Source organism: Rhinopithecus bieti, unplaced genomic scaffold (genome assembly GCF_001698545.2).
Source record: "Rhinopithecus bieti isolate Rb0 unplaced genomic scaffold, ASM169854v2 scaffold_425, whole genome shotgun sequence".
NCBI classification, from domain to species: domain Eukaryota; kingdom Metazoa; phylum Chordata; class Mammalia; order Primates; family Cercopithecidae; genus Rhinopithecus; species Rhinopithecus bieti.
This window is the reverse complement of record NW_016803361.1, coordinates 4110554-4122842: the sequence shown is the minus strand read 5'-3', so window position 1 is coordinate 4122842 and position 12289 is coordinate 4110554. Positions and strand designations below refer to the sequence as shown.

The 12289-nt window shown below is 43.9% G+C and overlaps 1 protein-coding gene across 2 annotated transcripts in view; it reads left to right on the top strand.

The window, feature by feature from the left end:
• Nucleotides 1-12289, top strand: part of CPN1 (carboxypeptidase N subunit 1) — a 40209-nt gene that overhangs the window by 8870 nt on the left and 19050 nt on the right. The window contains exons 3-5 of one of the 2 annotated variants that reach the window (XM_017880747.1): nt 4243-4398; nt 8832-8953; nt 10419-10513. In XM_017880747.1, coding sequence (XP_017736236.1) covers nt 4243-4398; nt 8832-8953; nt 10419-10513 — 373 coding nt within the window. Of the gene's footprint in view, nt 1-4242; nt 4399-8770; nt 8954-10418; nt 10531-12289 lie in introns of both variants that reach the window. The other variant, XM_017880738.1, reaches the window with a different exon arrangement.

Sequence of the window (12289 nt, the reverse complement as noted above, 5' to 3'; positions counted from 1 at the left end):
GGATGGGGCCCAGTGTAATCAATGACAAGGGTCCTTTAAATGTAGAAGAGGGAGACCAAGGTCCCAGTCAGAGAGAGATCTGAAGATGTTACGCAGCTAGCTTTAAAGATGGAAGATCCTTGGCCGGGCGCTGTGGCTCATGCCTGTAATCCCAGCACTTTGGGAGGCTGAGACGGGCAGATCACCTGAGGTTGGGAGTTTGAGACCAGCCTGACCAACATGGAGAAACCCTGTCTCTACTAAAAATACAAAATTAGCCGGGCGTGGTGATACATGCCTGTAATCCCAGCTACTTGGGAGGCTGAGGCAGGAGAATCACTTGAACCTGGGAGGTGGAGGTTGCGGTGAGCCGAGATCCGAGATCATGCCATTGCACTCCAGCCTGGAAAACAAGAGCAAAACTCTGTCTCAAAAAAAAAAAAAAAAAAAAAAAAAAAAAAAAAAAAAAAAAAAAAAGTGGAAGACCCAAGGAATGTGAATGGTCTCTAGAAGCTAGAGAAGTCAGGGAACAGATTCCCCTAGTCCCATGAAGGAACGTAGCCCGCTGACACCTTGCTTTTAGGGCTGTGAGACCTGTTTTAGTCTTCTGACCTCCAAAACTATGAGACAATACACTCGTGCTGTTTTAAACCACTAACTTTGTGGTAGTTTGTTACAGCAGTAATAGGAAACACCACACTAGCCCTGTTTATGAAATCTTCTGTTAGGGGAAGCCCTTTCCTGCCAATCTAACTATTGACCAGTGTGCAGGGAAATCAGTGGATAATGCTCATAGCTGTTTATGCTGACGGTCAAGAGCTGCCTTGATATAAATAAGCAAGCAGTGACAAGCCCCTGGAAGCATAAAGAAAATCATTATGTCACAGAAGTGTACACCAAAATCAAAGATCCAATAAATGTTTTCCACTGGAACAGAACTGATGTAGGAAACTTAAAGGAACTTCAGAACAATTATGTTTTCAATGGGATCTAAGAATGAAATCCAAGCAGGGTGCCATGAAAAGAGGAGAAATCTGAGAATAATACTGAATTCTTAGAAAAAAATGTAATCTGCCGCATTTTATTGCTTAGAAAAGTGAAAATATGAGAGCGGCAGTTCATCTGTGAGATTCTAGCTTCCTGGCATCCATTCATTCACTTCTAGTAACAGCCTACAATTTGGGCTCCACCTTCTCAGTCTACAGGGACCCACTTGGCACTATTTCCCTTCTCCAATGCCACACAAAACATTAAATGGAATTTCAATTTTGAATGAGCCTTGTAACATATCTCTATTCTATCGCTCTATGTATTTAATTATTTATGTGTATATCCATCTCCCCATGTGTACTATGAATTCCTAGAAGGCTAGACTACAATGTCTCACTTGTCTCTTTCCTCAGTGTCTATCTGAGAGCTCTGGATAGAGAAGGACTTAAGTAAATGTTGGTTGACTAAATAGATGACCTAATGAGTGAGTGAATACATAAGCAAATAAATGATAAAACCTGAAATATGGACAGAGAAATGAAGGGATCCAGAAAGTTGATATAGCTCAGAAGAAAGATAAACAAGGATCCTAAATTTTTTGAAAGGGGGAGGAGTGAGTTTCTCTAGTGTAACCACTTTGAAAAACAGTTGAACAGTTTCTCAAAAAATTAAACATAAGGCCATAGTGGCTCATGTCTGTAATCCCAGCACTTTGGGAGGTAAGTGGATCACTTGAGCCCAGAAGTTCGAGACCAGCCTAGGCAACATGGCAAAACCCCATCTTTACAAATAATTTAAAATTAGCCAGGTGTTGTGGCTCATGCCTGTAAGTACCAGCTACCAGGAGGTTGAGGTGGGAGGATCACCTGAGCCCAGGAGGTTGAGGCTGCAGTGAGCCATAATCATGCCATTACACTCCAGCCTGGGCAACAGAGTGAGACCCTGTCTCAAAAAACAAATAAACAAAAAACAGTTAAACATGGACTTACCTTATGACTCGGCAGTTCTACTTATGATATCTACCCAGAGGAAATGAAAACATACATCCACACAAAGACTTGTGCATGGATATTCAAAGCAGCATTATTAACAATAGCCAAAAGGTGAAAACAACCCAAATATCCACGAATCTCCCCCATCACCTTTCGCCAAAATTCGCATTCACCTGAAATCTGTGACTCTGACCTTATTTGGCAATACATAGTCATCCTTCAGTATCCGTAGGTGATTGGTTCCAGGGCCCCCCACCAATACCAAAATCCTCAGATGCTCAGGTCCCTTATATAAAATGGCATAGTATTTGCACATAACTTATGCACATCCTCCTATATACTTTAAATCATCCCTAGATTACTTATGTTACCCAGTACAATGTAAATGCTATGTAAACAGTTGTTATAATGTACTGTTTAAGGAATAATGACAAGAAAAAAGTATGTACATGTTCAGTACAGATGCAACCATTATAGGCCAACTACATTTTCAATCAGAGGTTGGTTGAGTCCACAGATGTGGAACCCATGGATGTGGAGGGCCTACTGAGGGTCTTTACGGATACAATTAAGTTAAGATGAGGTCACATAAGATCAGGATGGACTCTAAATCCAGCATACCTGGTGTCCTTGTAAGAAGAAAGAAATCTGTGAATAGAGATGTGGACAGACTGGGGAGGAGGCCATGTAAAGATGAAAGCAGAAATTAGAGTGATGAGTCTACGAGCCAAGGAATGCCAAGGACTGCCTCCGGCCACCACAAGCTGAAAGAAGCAAAGAAGGGGACCAGAGAGTGTGCTGCCCCTCCAGTTGACTTGATTACAACTTCTAGCCTCCAGAGAATAAATTGGAGAATAAATTGCTGTTGTTATAAGCCACTTAGTTTGTGGTGATTGTTATGGCAGCCCTAGGAAACTAAGACAGTTTCCTAATACTAATAGTATTAAACTAATACTCATACTGGTGAATGGATGAACAAAATGTGGTAAATCCATGTAATGGAACTATGCAACAATAGAAATAAATGAAGTACTGATACATGCTACAACACAGATGAACCTCACAAACATTATGTCCAGTGGGGGGGGGAACCCACAAAAGAACAGATAATGTATGACCCACTTATGTGATCTGTCCAGAAGAGGCAAGTCTAAGGAGACAGAAAGTTATTACCTAGGTCTGGGGTGAAAATGAGAAGTGACTGTAAATGGGAATGAGGTGTCTATTTAGTGTCACAGAAATGTTCTAAAATCAGATTGCAATGATAGTTATACAACTCTGTAAACATACTAAAATTCATTGAATTGTACATTTGAAATGAGTGAATTCTACAGCATATGAATTATATCTCAATAAAACTGTTCATAAAACATTGGGGTTCCCATGATCCTGAAACACCCTACTCTTACTAGAACTTCTCTTGAGATATGTACCTCTTACATGTGATCTACAGGGAACTTGAAGCACACCACTGTGACTTTGGATAAGTTAAAGATGAAAATGATTCATCTTCCTGTGATGGGCACTAAAGGAAAAAAAAATGTTACATCATTTGATGAAGCTAATATCTAAGAACTATACAATGTTCTTCAAATATAGGATTCATGGCTGCATGCGGTAGCTCTAGCCTGTAATCTCAGCACTTTGTTTGGTTTGTTTTTTTTAGACAGAGCCTTGCTCTGTCACCCAGACTCTAGTACAGTGGCGTGTTCTTGGCCCACTGCAACCTCCATTTCCTGGGTTCAAGTAATTCTCCTGCCTCAGCCTCCCAAGTAGCTGGGACTACAGGCACGTGCCACCACACCCAGCTAATTTTTGTATTTTTTAGTAGAGATGGGGTTTCACCATTTGGGCCAGGCTGATCTTGAACTCCTGACCTCAAGTGATCCACCTGCCTCCGCCTCCCAAAGTGCTGAGATTACAAGCGTGAGCCACTGCACCTGGCCTCTCAGCACTTTGGAAGGGTGAGGTGGGTGGATCACTTGAGCCCAGGAGTTTGATACCAGCCTGGGCAACCAGCCTCATCTCTACCAAAAAAAGAAAAGAATAAAGAACTATTAGCAGGTGTGGTGGCATGTGCTTGTAATCCCAGCTACTCAGGAGACTGAGGTGGGAGGATTGTTTGAGCCTAGTAGGTAGAGGTTGCAGTGAGCCAAGATTGTACCACTGCACTCCAGCCTGGGCAACAGAGTGAGAACCTGTCTCCAAAAAAAAAAAAAAAGTTAAAAATATAGGATTCAATCTGAAACTTTCATTTTTCATCTTTTCATTTTCTCCTTAGGGCCCAAACAAGCCTGGGTATCTAGTTGGCAGGAACAATGCAAATGGAGTGGACCTGAACCGTAACTTCCCTGATCTCAATACCTATATCTACTACAACGAGAAGTATGGAGGCCCCAACCACCACCTGCCCCTTCCAGACAACTGGAAAAGTCAGGTAGGAGATGAAATTTGCAAACAAAGCAGGTAAATCAGCATCTGGAATTTTTTGAGAAAGACTGCTAAGCCATCTTTACATCAACTAAACAAGCAAGATTTAAGCATCAACTCAAGTCAGTGTTAACCCATCTAAATCAATAATATCTATTTCTTCTGTGTCTTTGTATTTTTCTCCCTCAGCATAGAGCCCTCCATGAAGCACACACTCACTAAATGATTTTTTTTTCTTTTTGTTTTTTTCAGATGGAGTCTCGCTGTGTCGCCCAAGCTGGAGTGCAATGGTGCGATCTCAGCTCACTGCAACCTCCGCCTCCCGGGTTCAAGCGATTCTCCTGCCTCAGCCTCCTGAGTAGCTGGGATTAAAGGTGCACACCACCACACCTAGCTAATTTTTGTATTTTTAGTAGAGATGGGGTTTCACCATGTTGGCCAGGCTGGTCTTGAACTCCTGACTTCGTGATCTGCCCACCTGGCCTCCCAAAGTGTTGGGATTACAGGCGTGAGCCACAATGCCCGGTTAAATGTTTCACATTAGTGGTGATTGTGGTGAAGGATATGAAAGCAGTATCATTTGGTTGCATGGTTCTTAACAGTTTTCCAAAATTATTCCACAGCCAGTTTCAGCTGATCATGACATCATGTGAAATGCACCAAGCAGTGTTATCCATCTCTGTTTTATAGCTATTACACTTAGAGAGAAAATAATTTACATTCTCACAGGTAATGATTGATGGAATCAGGATGAAGACACAGGCCTTCTGATTCTTATTCCAACATTCTTTCTACTATGCTAGAATGTGGACAGAATCATTCTATAGAGAAGTCTGCCTTACATGTGATAAGCTGTATGCTTACCAACAATTAGCTATGGAAAGAGGTTCAGGCTGGGTGTGGTGTCTCACGCCTGTAATCCCAGCACTTTGGGAAGCTGAGATGGGAGGACTGCTTGAGGCCAGGAGTTTGAGACCAGCCTGGGCAACATAGTGAGGCCCCATCTCTACAAAAGAAAAATACAAAATTTAGCTGGGTGTGGTGACACATGTCATAGACTTAGCTATTTGGGAGGATCCCTTGAACCCAGGAGTTAAAGAGTTCAAGGTTACAGTGAACTATTGTCCTGCCTGCTCTAGCCCAGGCGACAGAGCAACAGACCCTGTCCGCCAAAAAAAAAAAAAAAAAAAAAAGTTAGGGGAATTAAACTTTAGTTTTTTCTTTTCCCTTTTTTTCTTTTTCTTTCTTTCCTTTTTTTGGGGGGGGGCGGGGGGAGACAGAGTCTTGCTTTTTTACCCCAGGCTGGAGTGCAGTGGCACAATCTTGGCTAACTACTACCTCCGCCTCCCAGGTTCAAGCGATTCTCCTGCCTCAGCCTCTTGAGTAGCTGGGATTACAGGACATGCCACCATGCCCAGCTAATTTTTGTATTTTTAATAGAGACAGGGTTTTACCATGTTGGTCAGGCTGGTCTCGAACTCCTGGCCTTGTGATCCGCCCGCCTCAGCCTCCCAAAGTGCTAGGATTACAGGCATGAGCCACTGCACCTGGCCCCTTTTCCCTTTCTATATGACCCTTGACTACTTTATCATTACTATACCCTCCCTGATTTCCCTTACTCTTCCAATCGGAGGATCCCATTCAATATTCCTAGGCCTCACTCTCCAAAAGGCCTGTAATGGAAGTCCTTGGTAACATGAGTGGTTTCACCCTGCTGGTGGGCCTGCTTCTGAAAATAACTAGGCATCCTCTGAGCATCACTGCCAGCCCTGGTGATCACGCTGTGTGGGATAGTTTGAAATGTTCTATTTGTGAATGCCTAAACTTAGAGACTGGGGAAAGAAAAGCAAAGCAGGTGTAAGCCTTTTAATTGGGAGTTTCCCAAATGGAATATTCTGGGATTTTTTTCTCCCTTGAAAATGAAGCAAAAGCCATGCTGACATGTTAGATTTCAAACAGCAACTATCCTCTTGGTTCAAGTAAATAGTAAATAAAAAGTAACTTTGTAAGGCTGGGCACAGTGGCTCACACCTGTAATCCCAGCACTTTGGGAGGCAGAAGCAGACGGATCAGCTGAGATCAAGAGTTCGAGACCAGCCTGGCTAACATGGTGAAACCCCATCCTACTAAAAATACAAAAATTAGCCGGGTGTGATGGTGGGTGCCTGTAATCCCAGCTACCTGGGAGGCTGAGGCAGGAGAATCGCTTGAACCCAGATAGCGGAGGTTGCAGATAGCATCACTGCACTCCAACCTGGGTGACAAAGCGAGACTCCATCTCAAAAAAAAAAACAAAACCAAAAAGCAAAGAACTTTGTGTTAGTCAGCATATCCAACCAGAAGAATGTTCTGATGTATTACACTTGTTTCTCTAAGTAAAATAAGGTAATTGAATCAAGGATAACTAGGCTCCCACTCAATCCTCTGTCTAAATTTTAGGGGAAAAGCAATGAGGTTTCCCTGGCTCTAGATGGAACAGCCTTGAGGAAGAGGAACAGTGAGAAGCTGGCCTTGTTCTGATAGAGGCTTAGGACACAAAGACAGAACTGCCCCAGAGGGTCTGAGCCCTGGTCACAGACCAAGACTGGTGCCCTCGCAATTATATCCATTCTGATTGAGACTCAACCCTATTTATCCAGTCCCCTTGGGATGGAAAAGATGGAACCTTTAGAGCTGACTGTGGTCCAGGAGGAGCCATTAACACAGTAACACTACATAATCTCTAAGCTTGTTTATCCTGAGAGGAGGAAAAATGCTGCAGACTGTAAATTATTTACTTATGCTGCAAGTCCAAGTGGATTCAAGGCTTTCTTTGGCATACTGTCACTCACTAGCAATATAATATGCAAGAGAAAGGGTGGAATTTCACTGCTTAGCCAAGACTGGCCCATCTGACAGTATGTCTAACCCATGAAATTTGGATATGACCACAGGTGTGTGTTCTACATGTCAACGTTACAGCAGGGAAGGAGGAGGTTAAAAACCATCACTATAAACTAGCATTTTTCAGATTGATTTATTGGAGTCCTAAATTTCTGCTAAGATGACTTAGAAGTCACTGGAGCAGTGGTAAAATGGGAAACCCTTTTCTAGGGTCCAGAGAGAGGCCAAGCTGGGGCTCCGAGCTCTCCAATCATGGTATCTCTTCATACAGAACTTCTCTTTTTTGGGTGGGAATGGTGGCTTAGGCCTGTAATCCCAACACTTTGGGAGGCCGAGATGTGCAGATTGCTTGAGGAGTTCAAGACCAGCCTCGGTAACATGGCAAAACCCCATCTCTACAGAAAATACAAAAATTAGCCAGGTGTGTTGTTGCATGCCTGTAGTCCCAGCTACTAGGGAGGCTGAGGTAGGGGCACCGCTGGAGTCCGGGAGATGGAGGCTGCAGTGAACTGAGACTGCACCACTGCACTCCAGTCTGGGTGACAGAGTGAGACCCTGTCTCAAAAAACAAAACAAAACAAAAAAAAACCAAAAAAAATCCTCTCTCTCTCTCCCTTTCTTTCTCTCTCAACAGACTTTGTTTTTTTAGGATAGTTTTAGGTTCACAGCAAAATTGAGCAAAAAGTACAGAGTTCTCATATACTCCCTGCCCCACTCCACCTACCCCACCATCAGCGTCCTACCCCAGAGGGGTGTGTTTATCACAGTCAGTCATGAACCTACCTTGACTCATTATGAGCGCTCTGAGTCCTTAGTTACCTTACTGCTCTCTTGGTGTTGTGGACTCTCTGGGTTTCAACAAAGGTATGATATATAGCCACCATTATGGTATCATACAGAATAGTTTCCTTGCCCTAAATGCTCTCTGTTTACCTATTTTGTATATTGGGATTCCACATAAGATTTCTTTTTTTTTTTTTTTTTTGAGACGGAGTCTCGCTCTGTCGCCCAGGCTGGAGTGCAGTGGCCAGATCTCAGCTCACTGCAAGCTCCGCCTCCCGGGTTCACGCCATTCTCTTGCCTCAGCCTCCCGAGTAGCTGGGACTACAGGCGCCCGCCACCTCTCTCGTCGCCCGGCTAGTTTTTTGTATTTTTTAGTAGAGACGGGGTTTCACCGTGTTAGCCAGGATGGTCTCGATCTCCTGACCTCGTGATCCGCCCGTCTCGGCCTCCCAAAGTGCTGGGATTACAGGCTTGAGCCACCGCCCCCAGCCTTAAGATTTCAGTTTGAAAAAAGTTCTACACACTCCATTGTTGAAACCATCATTCCAAAGGTTGACATTTCCCCATCTCCACTTTTCATAGCCGCCAGGACGCTCACTGTTTCATTCAGACATTTGATATCATCAGGCCACTTCCTGACAGACTTACTCTAACCGCCGTTTGTTTGGTAGCCTTAGTTGCCCCTTCACCGCCAACCTCTCGCCTCCTCCCAGGTGGAACCCGAGACCCGGGCGGTGATCCGGTGGATGCACTCCTTCAACTTTGTTCTTTCAGCCAATCTCCACGGAGGGGCGGTGGTGGCCAATTACCCGTATGACAAGTCCTTTGAGCACCGGGTTCGAGGGGTCCGCCGCACCGCCAACACCCCCACGCCTGACGACAAGCTTTTCCAGAAGGTATGTGGAGCGACTGCTTGTCCGGCCAGGGGAACTTGGGGCTCAGGAGATGAGCTTAAGGTCAGTAACAGACCCTTTTTCAGTGCGAGGCCACAGAAAATAATTGAAAATACCGCTTGCTTGTGAGGTGCTTACAGTCTAGTAAATGACATTTGGTTTTGAATAATAAGCCATAGATTCATAAAAAAGTAAATACAAAGAAAGCTTTATAGTAATTACCACGATGCAGAAAATACTTAGGCTAATGATGAGCAAGAAATATGCCCGAAGACTAATAGCGCTAGTGTCATTAAATGTGAATTTTGGGGGGGTCTAAAGTAGAATTTTATGATAATATATCCACATTAATGAAAAATAGACTGTGATGGTATTAGGTGGGGTCTTAAAGAAAAAAAGAAAAATAGACTACATGAAAAAGGTTTAAATAACAGTTCAAAACAGTAGAATAAAATCAATGTTGACATTAATTTTATATTAACATATAAAATGGTATAATATAATAAATTTGTAATTATTGGCCTGGTGCGGTGACTCACACCTGTAATCCCAGCACTTTGGGAGGCCGAGGCGGACGGATTGCCTGAGGTCAGGAGTTTGAGACCAGCCTGCCCAACATGGTGAAACCCCGTCTCTACTAAAAATATAAAAATTAGCTGGGCATTGTGACAGGTGCCTGTAATCCCAGCTATTCGGGAGGCTGAGACAGGAGAATCGCTTGAACCCAGGAGGTGGAGGTTGTGGTGAACCAAGATTGCACCACTGCACTCCAGCCTGAACAACAAGAGTGAAACTCCATCTCAAAAAAAAAAAAGTACTAATATATTAATATGTATCTATATAATATAAATGAACATTAATGATATTAAGTATCAATCATTAATGTACTACATGGTGAATAGCACATTGTTTTTTCTCCATTGATCTCACTTTGTCCACTGTATAGTAAATGGTAATGAAGGAGAATTGTAGAGTTCAAATATATTCCTCTCCCTCCAACACACACCTCTCACCCCCCAAATACACATTACTTTTCCTGGAGAAGTCTTGCCTTACTTACTCCTTGATTTATTTGACAAAATTCGGCTAGAAAATGGCACAAAAACAAGGAATCTTCAATATCATCTAGTGCGACTCCTGACTTTGCACAAGAGAAAACTCAGCCCCAAGATAGTGACAAAATCAGAATACAGATCTCCTAACTCTAGTCTACTACACATATACTCTCTTAGACACACAGTCACATTCACACACATGCATTCACACATACTCACCTACATACACACACTCATACACACACACATACACATGCTGTCTCTATCCCTGATCCTATTTTCTTTCACTAAAGCAAATAATCCACTGTTTATGTACCTAGCAGGGCTTCTTGGCTTCACCCTCGTTGTGAGTAGGAGCATTGCCATTTGAGTTGGGACTCATCAAGGTCGTTTTCTGCCTGCTTTTCCTCTAGCTGGCCAAGGTCTACTCCTATGCACATGGATGGATGTACCAAGGTTGGAACTGTGGAGATTACTTTCCAGATGGCATCACCAATGGGGCTTCCTGGTATTCTCTCAGCAAGGGTAAAGGGAGTCCTGGGAACTGCTCAAGCTGAAGTGGAATAGTGCTCATTGCTCCTTCTAAATTCCCAGTTTTCTCAGGGAAACAATGGGAATAGCATGGAGTTTTGCACTCAGGTTGAGATCTGGAAAATGGGGAAGTCTCAGGTTGACATTTAGTCATCATCTCGTGATTCTTTAAAACTAAGGTGGGGATGGCTGGGCACAGTGGCTCACGCCTGTTATCCCGGCACTTTGGGAGGCCGAGGCAGGCAGATCACAAGGTCAGGGCATCGAGACCATCCTGGCTAACATGGTGAAATCCTGTCTCTACTGAAAATACAAAAGAATTAGCCAGGCATGGTGGCGGGCGCTTGTAGTCCCAGCTACTCAGGAGGCTGAGTCAGGAGAATGGCATGAACCCAGGAGGCGGAGTTTGCAGTGAGCCGAGATCGTGTCACTGCACTCCAGCCTGGGCGACAGAGTGAGACTCGGTCTCAAAAGACAAAACAAAACAAAACAAAAAAACTAAGGTAGGGACACCTTTTGGTCCTGTAAAACTGGTGGTTTACACAGTAAATTAGTACATAGGAGGAAAATAATATAGTCACTTGTGGGATCTGAGAGTAGATTGGGTTGAAACCTGGCTTGCCCATGTACTAGTCATGTGGCTCTGGGATAATTACTTATTCTTTCTGTGCTTTCATTTCTTCATCTGTAATTAAGAATAATAAGGCCAGGCATGGTGACTCATGCCTATAATCCCAGCACCTTGGGAGGCCAAGAAGGGAGAATCTCTTGAGGCCAGTAGTTTGAGACCAGCCTAGGCATCATAGCAAGACCTCATCCCCTACCAAAAAAAAAAAAAAAAAAAAAGCCAGTCACAGTGGTGCACACGTGTAGTCCCAGCTAATGGGGAGGCTGAGGTGGGATGATCACCTGTGCCCAGGAGGTCAAGGCTGCAGTGCATTGAGCCAAGACTGTACCACTGCACTCCAGCCTGGACAACAGAGTGAGACTCCAAAAAAAAAGCGAATACTTGCCTCATAATTTTAATATAAGTATTAAATAAAATAATACACATAAGGCATTTGGAAATGCCTGGCTTATAAATGTTGTAATTGTATTTTAAAAAGTAGCACAGATATATGCCTCACATACCAACAGATGAGCAGAGGATCTGGCCTGGGCACAACCAGTTCCCCTGAAATACGCTCCCTGGACCCTGACTGCCTGGCCCCAACAAGCAGGGGTTTGCCATGGACACTGGCTACTGATAATGTAGGCTTCAAGAGCAGAAACCTCCACAAGAGACTTCTGTCCCTATCCCCTGGGCCTTCCCCGTGACCAGGGGTCAAGATAGAACCTTTGTTTATGAACCTTCACTGGATTGAAGGATAGAGAAGAGTCTGGAGCAAGAAGCTGGGTTCTTTTAGGAATCATTCTCTAGCATCTGTCTTTCCCCATCCCCTCACATCTGACCTGGCCATGGCCCAGGCGGCAGATTGGTGAGAGCTGAGTTGGTAGCTGGTCCTGTGGAGAGTAGAAGAGGTGCAAAACTGAGGAGTTGCCATGTACTGGGAGGGTAGACTGGGGACGAAAACTTGCTTGAATACAAGGCACTGCTGGGCGCAGTGGCTCATACTTGTAATCCCAGCACTTTGAGAGGCTGAGGTGGGAGGATGGCTTAGGGTGGGAGTTCGAGGCTACAGTGAGCTATAATCATGATGCTGCACTCCAGCCTGGGCAGCAGAGCAAGACCCTGTCTCTGAAAAATAAATAA